Raw genomic sequence first — 18430 nt, 5'->3', positions numbered from 1 at the left:
ATTGTTGTATATGACTTTCATTGGATGCCATTAGCACGATTAACAGATGTTACAATGGAGAGGGGCTGGCAGCTCCTACAACAATAAAGTGTTACAAAAGCCATGGCAAAACAAGACATGCATTGACAAAACCAAAAGACTGACCACTAATGTCAAATCGGTTGGCTTTGCCAGTGCTTGTTTATTTTCATGGTTACCATAATCTTGCTGAAAATGGTTACACTGATTTTCCATTATGAATATTTTTTGGGAAATACTAGCATGCATCAACACATTTTATTAAATGACGCTTCAGAGAAATAGTACTAAAATTTCACTGCAATTTAGCCAAACGTTTTTTCTCTACTTGAACGAAAGATGAGAGGAAATACAGTTGACATTCTTGTGTCACTGTCTATGATCTTTTCCTTAGGCAACTGGTCTGAATAGACTCTGTGCTGAGGGGATTGCAGTAGGTGGTATCCAAGACCTGCTTCCATTGTGGTACTAGTTCTGTGCTTTTGCAATGAAGCAGACAGTGCTTATTCTTTTATGGAGAGTAGGTTAAGAGGACAGTGGGAGAATGGTGTCAGGAGGGTTATAGGTGAGGGTGGCAAGATGACCGATGTTAAAAATGTTTCCATTAAGGGGAGGGTATGTTTTAGGAGCAGGGGATAACAAGAAGGTAATGGGGTTGGTTGGCAGGACACAACTTGTGTAATAGAATTAGTAATGAGCAGTTGTTGGGACTGTTGATTTAGCTGATTCTGGGCCATTTTGTACATGGCTCCTCTACCTTTGCACATGGGATTTGAAGGTTTGCTTTCAGCCTAAAATTGTAGATGACCAGCTGTCAATGTGCAGTTTTCCCCCTTGATTTTCCAAGAGCTTCTGTTTACATTTTGATGCGACTTGAAAAATATTGGATTCTCTGTGTTATGTCCCGAAGGAGATGTTGCCTTGTAGCAACCAAATGAGTGTAATCTGGGACTATAGCAGAGCTTCAAATAGCATAGCAACTATTTATATTCTATAAGTTGCAAAGACTTGCAGCATAAAGAAGTATCTCCACACCTTCTTCTTTAGGGGTTGGGGGAGTAATTGTAAAGATTTTGATGTCGAAAACATAGATCTAAGACGGGGTGGGGGGTTAAGGTAAAAATAAAAATAAAAAAGCACTTACCTTGCCTCCGTCCCTGCCGCCACGTGCTCCTCTTCTTCTGGTGTCCCAGTATTCACTGCTGGGACATCAGCACAGGCTCCAAAGCAATACTGGCACTGCTTTCATGCAAAAGATAGCATGAAACTAGCACCAGGATTGGTCTGAGTGGCAGTGGCTGTCGCTCAGACACAGCCCTGGGGTCTTTGCAGTTTCTCCAGCCCGGCTGTTGAAACAGCTGGGCTGGGGAAACCTAAGTGCGCATGTGTTTTTGGCCGGCCAAACACTCATGCACACTTAGGTGCACTCTCCCCTTTCTCAGTCACTTAAGAGGTTGTAAACTGCTGTCAGAAGACTAAATATTGATCTACCACTTGGGTCTGATGACAAGTCCTGACTTTTTCATGGTCTCTCTTTCTCTTAGGTCCGACACGTCCGGTTACCCTTTTCACCTTTGTGGTCCTACTTTGCTGCATCCTCTTCTCTCTGTTTGGCCTTTGTTTAAAGAAGCTACATCCTAAGAAACCTTCAAGCTATCAGGTAAGAAAGAGCCATATAGAAACTATACGGTGAGCTCTTTTCAACTGTCCTCCTTTTCTCCTGACTCCTGTTCTTGTTTCCCCAGTCTTCCCACTCTTTATCACATAAATCCTGCTTGCATCATGTCTGCTTAAAAAACCAAGAATGGAGAAATGACGTATAATCACCTAGCTGTGGGTCCATACTGTCTGTATTCTGCTTCCATGAGGACTACAATCAGGCAAAAATCTCACTGGAAGGATACACTGATTGTTCTACTGGAGCCAGCCATAATGAACAACCCCTTAGGAATATAATACATGAAAAAGTATACTCATGAACAAACCCTTGACTGCATAGCTTCCCTCATATCACATGGTGTATGTGGTCAAGGATAGAAGGCCTCTTCATGTAGGTCATGGTGCAGTCGCTCAATGGCCTTCACACAAGCATTTGAAGGTCAACCTTGTCTGGTCCCATCTGTAAAGAGAATGGACCTGAGGCCATCCCTAACCCCAGCAGCAAGGATATATGTGATCATGTATGACCACAAATTTCTTCATGGACTGTGATGAAAAGCAGTATATTCACACTTGTAAGCACCATCTTGGATTGATGATTCAACTAGGAGCATACCTACTATTTCCTTGAAATACCAGGTCAAATCAACTATAAGAAATGTCCTCTCTCTTCCAAAAGTTTCTGAAATCTTTGACCTTGTTTTAGACAAATATTAAGTTGGCTTTGTGGCCATTCTGATCCTGTGACCTCTGAAAACATTCCTCTGGCATATCCAATTTTTGGTCTGGAGCAGGTGTCTCCAACCAGTCCATCACGAGGTACCTGTAACTCCCTGACCCCTTCAGAGTAGCTCATAGCCTGGAGTTCATTTTTAAATAAACACAGGTTCACAATTGTCCTTTTAAAGTTAAGGGAAATCTGTTTTTTATATTAATATCACCAGGCTGCAGATAGCAGAGCCTGATAAGCAGCAGTGCTGGAGTCAGATATATGACCCAGGTCGCAGAGGTGAAGAATTGAAGCACTAAGGTATTTAACTCTTAAATAAAAGTCCTTGTCAACTCAATATTGGAAGTGAGAACAAAATCATGTTTCTAAATGTTTTTAAATAGGAGAAAATGAAAAGTTACCTTATAATTAAGTTAACTTTTCTTTTTCTTTTTCTCAAATTATTTTTCAAAGTGTTACATTTACAAACAGCAGGCCTCTTGATCACAGTGGCCATTAAATCACTGTGGAATATTTATAACTGAAAAATACAATCATTTTTTAAATGGGAGAGATTTAAAGTGCAGAAATATGTTCCACATTATAAAAAATGTTTTGCACTTTAAATTTCTCCCATTTAAAAACATGGTTGTATGTTTGTGTTATACTTGTAACTGTGCCACATATGGGAGAAAGGTATGCCCTGTGCCACAAGTACATACGAGACCGGCTCTCAGTTACCCATACAACCCATTCATATGCACATACCTTCATCTATCCCCAAAGACCACACTCTCACTGACACACTTGCCAGCCCTGTCATAGTGCCCTTATAGTATTTTGTTCAAACCATTACATATGGCTCTATGAACATTAGGCTTAAAGTCAAAGAAGTTTGTCTTGGGGTGTCTGGACATAATGCGAGAGTTGTTTAGCCTTCGGAAGCTCACTGTGATTTTCTCTGATCAGAAGTAGCTCTTGCTACAGAAACGTTTGGAGACCCTTGGTCTGGAATATTTGTCAGAATTCAGAGGGAAAAGTAGGTCACTATTGAGTGCTTCGATCTTAACCCCCTTGCTAGGTAATAACTCTAAGCTGTGAATGTTTTTACTCTTTATTTCAAATGCACTGTCTCATCTGATTGCATGAGAACTCTGCTTGTGGCAGTCACCCTCCTGATTGCAATCCTTCTTTCCTGGCTCAATTTTCAGACCTATGTTTGAAGTTCACTCCGCCTTCAGTTGCCATGGCAGGAAACTACACTTTTTAGGTTGATGGCTCCTTTATAGCACTTGCTATGTTGCTCTCATGTAAAGGACATAAACATCTAATATGATTTAACTGCATTGAGGTCATGTATCCTAACCCATTCTCATCTCCTTTACAAGGGGTCTCCTCCATCCCTCTTCAATCTGCAGGAAACTGACTGCTAAATACTCTTGTACTTAGTGAATGATTGGCCTCCTAAGGGCCAATGGTCTGCTGCAGGCTACTACCTTCATTTAGCCGTGGCTCCTCATAAATAATGTATATCAAACATAGCATGACAATCCAGAAAATGGGGAAAATCTACTGCAAGTTTTGCTAAAATCCCCTCCCCCATCACCCCAGCCCCCAGATAGGAAGTCTGGTATGCCACAAGGCACAGAGATACATCCGCTCCAGTCATAATTATAAATCTTCTGCACTCATATGAGATTCACATAGTCTCTAATAGTATTAATGTCCCTACACCATTTTTTTTGGTTCTAAAAGTGGATTTAAAACAATTTTCTACAGGATCATATCCAGTTCTGGTGGAGGTGCAGGTTTTTTTATAGGGGTCCATGAGCCTAGCCTTCATGCAACAATCCTAGAGAGGTTATTAGTTAGATGTTTATAGACAGACATTATACAAAATTAAGATTCTTATTGCTTTTGCAAGCTGTTAGAGAGGTACACCAGAGTACACCCTATACTTGGCACCATGCAAAATCCCAGGCCTTAACAGAACTGAGGGAAACAGGGCAGTCGCTTTTTCACACTTCCTACCCTCCCCTGGAATCTGTGTGGAATCGAGGGAACCAGTAGAGAAACAGCACCTGCTGCGGGGTCTTGCACTGCGTTCCCTCAGTTTCCCCAGTATGTAGTAGTCCGGGAAAATGAGGTACTGCTGACTGAGGTGTAGCCAAGTGTCATAGCTGCCTATACTAGACTGCTTGAGTGAAAGGGTTGCCACAACAGGAGAGCCTAGAAGGAGGTTGGTAAGAATGGTAGGAGGACAGGAACCTTTGTTATGTGCAGAGGGGAGGGAAGCATTATTAGTGAATCTTCAGGGAGCTAGAAGGAACTATTTCGGTGGGGGATCACCCTGAAAGAAGTGGTAGAAGGGTTACAGGTATTGTTTAATATTTAAACAAGGAAGGTAGCATTTGGCACAGTACATTTTAAGTTTGAGGGAGAGGCAGGACTGACAGAGCATTAATGTGTAAGTTAGCTATAGTAGACACAATTTACATATGTATGTTATTTATGGTTGTCAGATTACATCTCTACCTCAATCCTTTTTAGCTTGACTATAGGCTTAGCAGGGTAGTTAAGAAAGCATGAAGGAGTGACGTACAACTTAAACGTACGCGCAAGTAAATCAACAGATTGGTTCTTTTATGCCATTCCAAAAGACAAAAGCAACTGTAGCTTTTTATGATGTCACTCTGGTTCCTTTGTGTAAAACTTTGATGTTGTTGATAAAGGCCCAATACAATTATACTTATTTTGCAGTATATTGATTAAATGTTTCTCAGAATTGGAAACCGTAGGGTTGCCTATTCAGTATCATATGTTTACTGGTAGTTGTGCAGCCTTCTCCTGAATACACTCAGAGTTTTACACCTCTACCGTTTTGTACTAACCAACCTGTGGTGCCTTTTTCTTTCCTCCATGCAGCTCTCGGAACAGGCAGATGGGGCATTCAATGACCTTGAGAGAAGCAGTGTCTCTTCAACACCAAACTCCAACGTATGTCTCTATACTGTATTCTAGCGCGTTACTCATAAACCAAGACTCTTTCCTGCCCCAGTTATCACGGTTGATGATGCGAAGTGGGATGGAAAAGGGTTCTAACTGTGGGAGGCCCTATCTGGTTGGAATCTCTTGTGTTTGAAGGTTGTCAAGGGTATCCCTCAAAGATAACTTATTGGGAGACCCAGAGTGGCAGTGGCAAAGTGAGTTATGTTGGAGAGGGCTTTATAGATACATGAAGGGTGTTATGAGAATGGAGCATAATATCACTGAAGACCTAGTAATAAATGCTGTTGTTGGGGTTCTCACCAGGGTCCGCAGTGTCTTATGTAGTACACTGGGAATGACAGTTATTTTTAGCTCATTCATTGACTGCTTTTAAAGGACAGAGTGCAAAACCCTTTGCTTCATTCCTAAGGCCACAAACAATGTGGCGTCCTGGCACACAATGCACACCCTCTTTGTGTTCTCAAACTACTGCTGCATGGTAGCATTAGGTGCCAACATGCTAGTTGAGTCGGAATTATATGTGGTAATACTGCCGGGGGAAATACTTCTACTGCATGGTCAAAATATCACCCTGAGCCATTTCACCTCCACACTCCAAAGGTTGGTATGTGGAATAATGTGTAGTTTTGCTTTTACCTAACAGTAGAACCGTTCACAGTCCAACCCATTTTCACCACAGGAATTCCTCCAGGTGTGACCTGGAAATCTTTCTGAAGTCTAAAACCTGGAGTCTGTGCATGATTTGTGTGATTGGAATGTGAAATTGAAGACTGTCCCCAATTGAGCCAGATTTCACTTCTATACTTGGCATAGTAGCCAGAGATTGTACCAATGGCGAAAAAGGCGTAATGCTTCAACCCCCATGTTGTCCTAGGCTGCATGGATGGTTTATAAATGTACCTCAGCCCTGTTCAAGTCCTGGTTAAAGAGGTACTGATTTCTCCCCCTCTCCTCCATCTCTATCTTGCCAATGGTTTAGTCATCATCTAGTTTTCTGTTTCCTCTCCCAGAACTTCACCAGTGGCTAGGGAGACACACTTTAGTCTGACAACCCACCTTTCCCAGTCTTCCCGGCCTTGCTCAACAACTAGAGAGAAACGTGGTAGCTTCCATGATGCTGCTTCTTCTCTCTGCCATTGCGAAGTGTGAGCAGAAACACCGTGGCCCCTCACCCTTCTATCCCCAAGGTGAACATGTGCCTCTTGACCGACACAAATGCACATAATAGCAGCTGTCCTCTTCCATGCACCTCGTTTTCTCATTGTTTTTGTGGGAGAAAGAGGGTAGGGTAGCTATTAACCGAAATTATGTGGTGTTTTCAGTTGGCATCTTACAAGGCCTGTAGGTGTTGGGATTATTGAATGGAGTCTTCTTTCTGTTGCTAACACTAACATGATACAGAACCGGTTTATTATAGCATTAAGAATAAGGAATACAAGAAAGTGCTTGAATTAATCTCAACCTAAGGTAGTTACTCTGGGCTGCATTCCAGAGCATTGTTTTTTTTTTACCACCTCTGACATGGCCAAGGCATGTGCAAATCTGCCTTGGCCTTGCTCCCATACTAATTGTCAAGCCAGAACTATCAGACCTGGTCCTCTCTGAATTAGAAAACAAGCAACATCAGAATGCCTTTTGCTTATTTGGGCCTCTTCAGTAGGGTACGCGTTTGTTGCAGTGGTACAATGAGCATGGGATCCACTCAAACAATTTGTCTGTATTTCATCATTCAGTACGTCCAATTTGTAAGTTTAATTCAGTACGCGCATGGGTATTCCTAGACGTATAGGAACACACATCACACTGAGGGATATAAAAAGGATGAATGTTTGAATTCATTTCAGTCACTTGAAAATACTCGGGTTGCATCCCAGCCTCTCACTTTTTTGCCCACCATGCCACCTCATTTAGGATCCAGGCGTATACAGACCAATCCTTCTCCAGGCCGCACAGAAACAGTCTAGCTCAACTGTGAGGCTAGGTCTCTTCTGCACTGGAATGCAAGCAACTCCAGACTGGTTTTGTCATATTTGGGCCTCTTCAGTAGAGTGCAACTTGGTTCTAGTGGCACAGTGCTTATGGGTCTGAGCATACTGGTCACACTGAGGACTGCAAAACACAAGGATGGGCAAGAAGTGAAGGACTTGGGATACTTGTGCATTTTTAGTACCCCCTTCTAACTTATCTGGAACTTACTTATTGTCTATTTTGTGTTTGCAATACAGACAAATTGTTTGTAATATTAATATTGGTACACATGTTCCATCCTTCACTTATTGTTTTATCCATCTTCATAAGGTTCTGCAAAATGTGCAGTGTGCTTATCTTTCAGTACCTCCAAGTTCATTAAGACATATAAATACTTACTTAATGTCATTCTCCTTTGCAAGCTATTTACCATAGTTTGAACTTGGGATGCAGCCCGAGTAATTACCACTGAATGTGATTAATTCAAGCAATCCACCCAACACATTTTTTGTACTCTGCAGTGTTACAAATAGCAGAATAAACATTAGGCCTAGCAGTAGGCATAGCAGTGTTTCTGTTGCACTTACTGCAGACTTGACACCAGGGCAGCAGTTAGATCCTCAGACGTTTCTTCTCCCACCTAGCAAAAGAAAAAAGGTGATGAGGAGTAGATAGCAGCTGTCTTGGTGTTGCAAAGGAGACACAGAGGTAGCATGGCATCCGGTGCAGTTAATAAAAGAAACAGGCTAATTCACTATGGTCGCCACTACAGAACACAATGCTAAAGAAATCAGTTCATTCACCTGTGTGTTTATGGCTTCAGATGTTCATATTCACCAGGAGTCTAAAAAGAAAGGAAGTCAATACTATAAACTTCCTACCTCCTGCAGTTATATTAAGGATTTTTTAATCTCCTGTCACGCGATGGGACTCGCAAGCCACCTCCATTTTGCAGTGATGGGTCATTTCAATAATTAGGTCTTGAGTCTGTTTTAATGTTTCTGAACATATTAAAAAAAAAAAAAAAGTTCTCAGTGCCAAAATGGGAGATGCAGTTCAATCAATCACGCGGTATTGTATAGCATGAGCCTGTTACCCTGGGGGGGTCTCTAGGTGCTGGGGGGTTTGCTGCGGGCCTCGTCAGGCTGGGGCTGGTGGTCGGAGAGCCAGGTCTTGAGCTGCTTCCTTAAATCCCTCAGGGAAGGGGGGTGCGCAGGTGGCAGGATCTGGTGGCAAATTGGGAGAAGGGGCGACCTCCCTAGCATTTGTGGCAGATGCAGGGGATGTGGGCCAGGGCGAGGGAGGCTTTGCAGAGGTCTCTGGTTGGTTGGTGGAAAGTGAGGTGGTTATTGATGTAGGCAGGTCCGGCGTTGTGGAGGGCCTTGTATGCGTGTATGAGGAGCTTGAAGAGGCTTCTTTGCTGGTCAGGGAGCCAGTGGATGGCCCAGATGTGGGGGGGGGGGGGGGGTGATGCTGGTTCTTCTGGGGAGGTTGAGGATGAGTCTTGCTGCTGCATTCTGGATGGCCTGAAGGTGGTTCATGAGATGTTTGTGGTTCCAGCATAGACCACATTGCCATAGTCGAGTCGGCTGGAGATTAGGGTCTGGGTAACAGTTTTCTGGTAGAGATGGGTATCTATTGGAAGATCTTGCGGAGCATGCAAAGGATGTGGAAGCAGGCAGAAGAGACAGAGTTGATCGGTTGCTTCAGTGACAGTTGGCTGTCTGTGATGATGCCGAGATTGCATGCGTAGTCTGCTGGGGTGGATGGAGGACCAGGGGCGTCAGGCCACCACATGTCATCCCAGGGGGAGGGCTTATTACAGATGATGAGGATCTCCATTTTATCTGAGCTTAGCTTGAGGCAGTTGGACCTCATCCAGGTGGCGATGTCAGTCATAGTTTTTTGGAAGTTAGTTCATGTGATGGTGATGCAGTCTGTGAGGAAGAGGATGAGCTGGGTGTCATCAGCATAGGAAAGGATGTTGAGTCAGTGGGTGCATGTGATGTCTGCCAGTGGAGTCATGTAGATATTGAAGAGGATGGGCTGAGAGAGGGGCCCTGGCGGATGCCACAGATGATGTCTTTGTGTGCAGAGATGTAGGGAGGGAGGTGGGTTCCCTGTGTTTGGCTGGAGAGGAAGAAGGAGATCCAGTTGAGTGCGTTGTCTTGGATGCAAGTGCTGTGGAGTCTGGTGATGAGTGTGTTGTGAGACGGTGTCGAATGCTGCCGATAAGTTGAGGAGGATGAGGGCTGCTGTTGCCCCTAGGTCGAGGAGGCGCCTGATGTTGTCATTATCTGCGGTCAAGGCGGTTATCAGTGGTGTGATTCCGCCAGAAGCTGGATTGGGTTGAGTCGACCATGTTTTTGTGTTAGTTCGTGAGCTGGCAGTTGACGGCCTTTTCCAAGACTGGCGGAGAATGGGAGGAGCAAAATGTGGCAGTAGTTTTTGAGCTCACGGAGGTCGGCTGAGGGTTAGGAGGTTAGGAGGACTATCCCCGCAGGATGTGGCTGCCAAACTCAGAAGGGTGAGTCAGGGCTTACCAGGATTGCAAACTTGTGCCCAGTAGATTTCTACGTATGTCTGTGGCAAGCATTTAATTCACTGAAGCTTCCACCAGGCCAGTGGTTCCCAACCTGTGGTCTGGGGACCCCTGGGGGTCCGCGAAGCCTCTTCAGGGGGCCCGTGACTGCTTAGAAAATTAACTATATTAACAGATTAATAAAGTGTATATAAATACAGTTGCTAAATGTACGATTGAAAAATGAAAATCGTAATGTAAATGTCAAGGAATTTGAAATTGGAGGCTACAAATTTAACTAGTATCCTCAAATTGGTTTGTAAGAGCAGTGCAGGTGCATCAGAGTATACTATGAACAATGCGGGCCTCAAATGAATTTAGAAAAGCTCCAAAAGTCCTATTATTTTTTTCTTTTTTTGTATTTTACTTGTTTGCAAATTAAATGAAATGTGTTATCATGTGTGTGTGTTTGATGGAATGCTTGTTTCTGTATGTTTTTGTGTATTGTTTTGTGGTTCAATATCGTCAACAATGTATAGGCTTGGGTCCCTGGCTTCCAATAATAACTCATTGGGGGATCCCCGGATTCTAATAATGATTCATGGGGGTCCCCGAGTCCCAGCAATGATGAAGTGGGGGTCCACATAAGTCAAAAGGTTGAGAACCACTGCTCCAGGCTATACTAACACCAAAACCTTGCTGCTTATGGCTAAAGTGTAGGGTTTTGAAGGAAGCAGGTTTTCATTTTAAAAACAAATATTGGAATAATCCTTCCTAAAAGAAAAACTGGCATTCAGGTTCAGAAGACTTGATGGAGATGATTCTCATTGCTCTGGATTGTGTGAGCAGACCATGGTACCTGGAGTTTGACATCCAAATCTTATTTGGAGGTCAGACCTGCTCTCTCAACTTGGGGAGCCAAGTACTCCATTACAGCAATCAGCTCCCGTGCATTGAGGCTTGGCTTTTGAGGCAAACATTTTAAAAGGCTGTTTGTTTCTGTGGAAAGAGACTGATGCTTCATTGGTGGCCCTGCATCCTCCCACCAAATCCATCTGTTTCCCTCTGTGTGTCACTCAACCCAGACCAGACCAGCTGCAGGTGCTGGAATATGCTGTCTCCTTGGTTGAATGGTGGTGTAAACATAGCTACAGTGAATCGTTACCTGGCCTCTCTTCCACTGTTTCACTGTTTTGGTGTTTGAGCTGCTGCTGGTTCTTTAGCTCTTGATTGACCTGCAGTATTATTTTTCACCTATGCTCATTGTTTCACTACAGTTGGAAATGAATTGTTATCTAATTGGAGCTCCTGATCCCATGCCTTGACATTACTTCATCAAGTAGAGTTAGTAAATTTCAATGGTTTCCTTCCCTTTACTTTGTTTTATCAGATAGTCTTGTTTAAAATGCTTAGCCATGATTTTGCCACCAATGTTTTTTTCAAAATTGTATATATCATACTATACCTATCTCCTAGATGTTTTCTTTCTTTACTTCCTTCTAAATCAGAAGAGCATCTACATAGATTAAATCTCAAGCAGATGCACAAAGGCCTATTTACAAAAGCAATTTCTGAGTACATAAAGTAGGACTCCAAGAGGACAATTTCACTTACACTTAAATGCTGTTCACAAATCTCCCACTGGAGATCTCTGCATCTCCTTCCTTATCTGTGTTGAGTAAGAAACATAAACATACAGAATAACATCCACAATTGAGTAAGACAAATACATTTAACATAAGTTATACTAACATCTACTGCAGTAGTACTCCTGGCAAAACAGACCCAAATCTACTGAGGCCAAGCCTTGGAGTAATCATGGCACATCTGTGGAACTGCAACACACTCCTATATATCAATGGAGGAAGGGTATAACCTTAAACCCACATAACAAATATTATGAAATAATGTATTTCAATTTTAAGATATATCTTTTAATAAATGCCAATGTGAAAACTATTTTATTTTTTCTAATTTTAAATATTTTTAAAATAAAATATAATTTTATTAGCATTATTGTTGATTAATTAAAGATACCTTTGTAGTACATTATAAAATGTATGTTTCATTTATTTCAATGGCGAATGTTACTGATAAAAACGTATGGATAATGTGTACGTGGTATAATTCATATCTTATAACCAAGCTTCAAAAACATTCAGAAACCTAATACTGTAAGGGGATGGGACGCTTGACTCTGAACTCCCAGGGGGGAGTCTGAACTTGCCTCCATTTCCTATTGGGAAGAGTGGCAGGAGGGCTGTGCTGCCGCCAAGATCGCCAGTTGGCGCTAAATACAGCAGGCACACACCCTCGGCACGGTACGTCCTGATTCTGAACTCCCAGGAGGGAGCCTGAACTTGCCTGCATTTTCCAACGGGAAGAGTGGCAGGAGGGCGGCGCAGCCACCAAGAGCGTCAGGAGGTGCTAAATACAGCACGTACACACCCGCTGCGCAGGTCGCACCCGGGTGAAGACCGGGCCCGCCATCGGCCGACAAAGGCAGGGTGAGTAAATAGTGCAACAGGATAGTCGCAGGGGTGTGGGTAATAAACATGGGCAAAAGCCGTGGGCCCTGCTCGACTGCTGATGCAAGGACGCTCTCTGATATTGACAACCTTATTGGGGAGGTGAAATCATCGTTAAATGGTAAATTGACCGAGGATAAGGAATGGAACACGAAGTAAGGTCTCTGACTTTTTTATTAAATCATGTTTTGCTTTCACTAATGAACGAGCTGACAAAAATCTCTGGAATACACTTCTCAGTTCAGACATTTATTATTATTTCACCACAAGGTTCCTAAAAAGGAGGTTAGCATGTTGAAAGCACATGTTTAAAAAAAATAGTCACAGCGATGAAAGGAAAACATACCAAAATGATTCTGAACTGCAGTGTACACAGCAAAGATATGTAGTTTAATTATATTATGCAAAGCCAATAATGAAGTAAAAATTAATCACGGTAGGACCTGCCAACCTCTTCATCTTTCTCATGCCAGCAGGACGATGACCTCATTCAACTGCGAAAGAGATTACCACCCTCATGGGACAGATATCAGGCATCCGACGTCAAGAATCATGATTGAGACCACTGTCTCTCACTGTTGCACTGGGTCTTTTATACCTTAAGAAAACCAGAAGGAGCTTTCTGGAAAAAACCCTAATTTAACAATTCAAACATGCTGGCTACTTTAGGTCAGAGTTGAAAGAAACAGGTTGGAACTGGCCAACTTCCCAAGGTGTCTTTCCCAAGCCTAAACCGTTCTCTGCTGTCCTTATCATGCTGACAGACTAACTCCCTCATAATGTCCTAGCTCTTTGGTGAGAGAGAGCACGAAAACAAGTACAGTTTACAATGTGGAAAAATATGAACATATTTAAGATGGCAGTGTCTAACGCTACAATAAAGTCAATAGGCAGCTAAACTGAATACAAAATATAATCTGCAATTGGTGAATACTAGACAGCTAATCCAGATGCAAAGTGGTGTAACACAAAGTCTGTGGTCAAAAACACATGTTTCACTACAAATCAAGGAACACTGCAAGGCTCGCTCAAGCTTGTGCTGAAGTCCTGTCATTGCCTAGTAACAATAACTGATTGATATCTGATTGAAGCAGCTGAGGCTCCTAATACTGATACTGCCCCACCAAGTATTCCCCTCTCTCCATCAGTAACAATTTATAAGATCATACTTTGCTCAAATAGGTTTTCCCGTTGGCTATAACTGACAGTATTGCTACGTTCACTAGCACCAGGTACAAACCTCACAAAAAGCCCAATGACGGAGTAACAGTAAAGGAGCACAACACTGATCGCGAACCCCTACACCATAAATTAAACAAATTCAAAACATTTGTTGTTGCCTTAGCTAGCAGGTGGACAACCTGGTAGCAAAGCTGAAAGAGTGTAGCTGTCCATGTTGGGGCGGCTGCAATGAGCCCAAAAGCGAGGCACCAGCCCCGAGGAGAAGCTAGGAGGCTCCTCGCCTAGGTATCAGCCATTTTTCTGGGAAATCTAGTGGCAACTCAGGCACCAATGGTTTTCCAGTGAAATTGAATCCTTTTGACTGCTTAAGTGCAAAACAAAATCTTGGCCTGGGGACGCTTTTGATTCAATTCCACGCAACACGTTGTGGTAAGTACTGTCGAATATGGGGGTCCCCACCCCCAAATCTGCTTGTATTGATCATTAGGCAGTACTCGAAGAAATATGCTCATGTGCGATGGGGCAACAGGGGAGAATTGACCAATAAGTTCCCCATCAGACGTGGCGTACATCAAGGGTGCGTACTTGCTCCCACAGTATTCATGCTCTACATGAATGTTGTGATGAAGGAACTCCTTGACTGTCAGAACAACTCCCCTACAGTGAATAATGTAAAAATTCCTATTTTACTCTTCACCAATGACTCCCTACTGATTTCAAAAACACCAATGGGGCTCCAAGTCCTCTTTGATAAATTAATGAAGTTTTGTAATTCGAGAGGCCTACAACTGAATGTAGGGAAGACAAAATACATGATTTTTGGACAAAGGGGAACAAGGATAAGTCCAATCAGAGTGGGCAGTGAAAACTGGAGAGGAATAAATCAGTAGATTATTTAGGGGTCAAATTAACCAGTGATCTGAAATGGCAGCCACAGTTAACAAAGTCTTCCCTAACAATTGAGCATAGTTCCAATGCTATTATAAGGGTCGATAAGATCATGAGCTATCGATCTATTTCCCCAGCCAAGAACACCACTATGGCAAAATAATACCCATAAGAACATTACTTATCAGTCAATAAAACGTGCTTTAATTATTTTACACTTTATTTTATAATTATATTCTAGAAAATGCGATATCACAGAGAAACCAGAAAATGTTGTCTAAAACAGTTGACAGTGATGACTGTGTCTACTGAAAAACTACCGATAACCAATTTTCTCTGATGAAAATTCAACAGAACATTTAATCATTGAGAAACCTCCACCTATCACCTCTTCCTTCTATCCTCTTCATTGACTACGACCATTAAAAAAAAAGAACACTGTTTATTTCAATCTGGAATTTCTCCACCCAGACAAATCAAAACGATTTTGACCAGTCGTGAAAAAGGCTGAAAACCTTCCCCCGGAGCAGTAACTATCTGCAGCTGTTCCCTCGTCAACCATACATTTGAAATCTATCATGTATCGAGAACGAGTACAAACTGAAGAAATAAAGACAGTAGCTTGACATATGAACTCTGGAAAACCCGACAATAGGCAACTGCATACAAAAGGCATAGAAAATAGCCTTGCATAATGCTTGTGTGCAATGTGCTGTTTATATCCAATTTTGAAACATACCTTGACACTAGTTTATGATTTAAATACCCATTAGAGATCCGAACAGGACATATTAGTTGGCACTTGTAGGAAGGCTCTGTGGAGTGCTGCTGTAGTTCTCATCTTTGACCCTCTTGCTTCAGAATTGAATGAGAGGGATTGATCTTTTTTTTATTTATTTCATTATATATTAAACTTCACATGTTAACTTGAAACATAAGTATCTAGTAATATTTCTGTCCGCGTAGGTATTACTTTCAGTTTTTAATAAGAAAAAAATATTCCTGTAGGTTTCACTTTTTTCTAAATGCAGTTATACTTTACATCAACTTAGTAGTTGTTTAATTTATCGTGAGTTTTTTCATTTCTTCCTAAGGCCTGGTTCATTCAGAACTCTTCATTTGAAAATTAATTGCACAGTACACACTGAAAGCATTTCTTCATAACTGCAATCAGTTGAAGGCATTTAGTGGAAACTAATGTTGATGGAGGAATAGTTATCACGTACGTCCTCACTTCATTACATAGAAAAAATAGTTGTCACTACTGAATCCACTGAACTCTCAAAGGAATTTGGTTCTTGCCTTTTTCCTCTTTTAAGTCGCGGAACGTCTGACGTGCACTGTCCTAAAAACATGTGGTAGGGGTAGTTTGTGCAATATGTAATGTCGAGTCCGAACGTTTAAAATAAAAGATTTCCTCCAGTCTCTAAAATGTGCCTCAAGAGAAACTGTGCTTATCGCTATTGCGGTGCTATCTGTGCCTGTGAAATGTAATAACCTCCTACATTCCCTTTTGCATCTTTTCACAGATGTTTGTTGCTACAGTGCTCCAGGAACCAGAAATGGGGCTCACACCAGCAGCCTCACCGGCACACCAGTCCTACGGCACTATGGGCAACCGTGTGGAGCCCGCACCTAACAGCGAGGACGACGAGGAAGGCCTGCAGAGTTTTGAGGCTGACCCTGAGAATGGACATTTTGAATACGGTGCAGGACCACTTATCGACACTGATGCCAGCTACCACTAGCGCAGCACCGGTAGAGCCGAACTGCATGCTGCTTGGCAGGAAAATGTAACTAAATGGGGAACTTTGAAGATCCTTGTGAGGGAAAGCTACTGCCCCAGAACTTCCCTGAGCTGCTGTACAGATCCTGCTAATGTGCCTCATGAGCCCACAGGCCCTGCTCTTCCTCATTGGGGCACAACCCTGATTGGAAGGTTTATGCACTCCCAGTGAAGCTGAGGGCCATGTGGGGTTTCCACCACCCACATGCTGACTGATTGGATGGCTTTGCCAAAGCTGGTACCACATTAGTGGAGGGTTTGAAAGAGAATCCAGGCCCCTCATCTTCCTTGATCTCCTCCCGCCCTGTACTGCGGACTTGCTGCATAGGAAGACGCTGCACTCCTACTCCCACCCCCCTTTTGCAAATCTGCTTTTTATAACCGACCCAGCATTACCTGCACCTACCTGCAGTCCTGGGGCAGGTATACCAGACAGCTCTACTCACCTCACCTGCTCTGTTTTTGTGGGAACAAAGCTGTCCCAGGAGCCCGTAGTGGGAAATGTACCCGACAACCAACCCCACCACCTCTTCATTACCACCTCTGGCCACATTGGATTGTGGAACATAAAAACCGGAATAGCCTTTAGTATTGCCTTTGAACTGTGATTGGAAGCAAATACGAACAGACATACTTGTAACAGAACATGTGTCTACACGTCTGGATGTGTTACTGAGACAGGAAAGGTGTGAATGTGAGAAACTGGCCATTTGTATGTTGTGTGTGTAAAAGAGGTCTACGCGTGTATGATTAAGACCTCATATGTAGACAGTCCCTTGATACACTTGCCCTGCCCAGTCTCCTTCCAGCTGTTTGAGAAAGTGGCTTTTGCACTGCCCTGGTGGTGGCACAGCCATTGGTCGCAGTATGTAAGTTGCTTTCCCAGCCTCAGGATGTCCATTCACCGGTTCAGGGGCTTCATTTCTTGGGCTCACATTGTTTCTTGACGGGGAAAACATAGAGCCCCAAGTCTGTAATTGCTGCAACACATGAGATGATTTTATTTCCAAATTAGGTGATCTGCTGCTTCTGAAGGGTACAAAGACTTTGGTTTTATTCTGCACAGTTTAATCCTGCCTTGGTGCCAGCCTGGCCTGAACCTTAGGAAGGCAGCAGGGACTGGGATGATTTCCTCCCATCATTTGAGATGCTTAGCACTTTCAAAGGTGCAAGTAAAGAATCCTTCAAACCAGTCGATCACAGGCTTCATTAGGGTCACTTTTGTCCTGGACTTGATCTACCCCTAGCACTGTACACTATAAAACCATAAATGGGAAAATGCATAGCAGTTCATCATATTTAATATCCATACAGGGCTCAAAATGAACATTTCGTACCCCGGCATACAGGCTACAGTCATTCACTTACCTTTCGATTGGAAGACTAATTTGTCTCCAACCCTAGGTGGCATACTGTACAAATGCAAATAGAGGTAATCAGGTGAGTGTGAAGAAGGCTACTACAGGGCTAACCCTCTCAAGGGTGTGGGTTTTATTAGTGTTTCACCACTCGATACGGCTCATGTGCCCAAAGACACAAGAAACGATATCATTCAAAATCGTAGCTCTCATGCCACAAAAACACGTTTTCAAACAAAACACAGTGACCCTTTTATCTGCATCTCCGGAATCTACTGAAAAAAACAGCCCAACACTTTTGAAGAGATGGCTCCTTTTTCTACTAGCTCTTGAAACTTCTCATATGTTTTGCAGATGTACACGTCCCACTCCTAGCCTAAAGTGCCACTGCTCACCTAGAGTTCTTGGTTACTGTAGATTGAAAAGGTTTTTCATTAGTTCTTCCATCAAGTCAACGGATCCACCTGTATTTCCTTGTCAGAATCAGACTGACATTATTAAAAATCTCAAAGTTGAATATTCTGACAAATATTGCATTGGTAACCAGACATCAAAAGAGTCAGTATTGCTATTCTCATTACTACTTCTTAAACAAAAAAAGACTGGTGGTTTTAACACTTCACCAGGATGCACATGGCAAGAAGCCTCACTGGTATTTTATAAGTCTACAACAGGCTTGCTTTCACATGATAATTAAGATTGCGTAAAATGCCTCTGGATTTTAATGAGACTAATCTTGTATCAATATGAATGTTGACCATTTAGTCTGTAATTGGTAATGGCTCAATTGCAACATATTCTGAG

At 42.7% G+C, this 18430-nt stretch overlaps 1 protein-coding gene across 3 annotated transcripts in view; it reads left to right on the top strand.

The window, feature by feature from the left end:
* The window catches only part of TMEM63C (transmembrane protein 63C), a 529797-nt gene extending 512886 nt beyond the window's left edge, over positions 1–16911 (top strand). For 2 of the 3 annotated variants that reach the window (XM_069208421.1, XM_069208422.1), the window contains 3 exons: positions 1563–1678; positions 5312–5383; positions 16012–16366. In XM_069208421.1, the coding sequence (XP_069064522.1) occupies positions 1563–1678; positions 5312–5383; positions 16012–16230 (407 nt within the window). In that variant the 3' untranslated portion in view covers positions 16231–16366. Of the gene's footprint in view, positions 1–1562; positions 1679–5311; positions 5384–16011 lie in introns of all 3 variants that reach the window. The other variant, XM_069208424.1, reaches the window with a different exon arrangement.
* The last annotated feature ends 1519 nt before the right edge of the window (positions 16912–18430 follow it).

This window comes from Pleurodeles waltl, chromosome 9, assembly GCF_031143425.1.
Source record: "Pleurodeles waltl isolate 20211129_DDA chromosome 9, aPleWal1.hap1.20221129, whole genome shotgun sequence".
Lineage (NCBI taxonomy): Eukaryota > Metazoa > Chordata > Amphibia > Caudata > Salamandridae > Pleurodeles > Pleurodeles waltl.
This window is presented reverse-complemented; position numbering and strand designations above follow the sequence as displayed.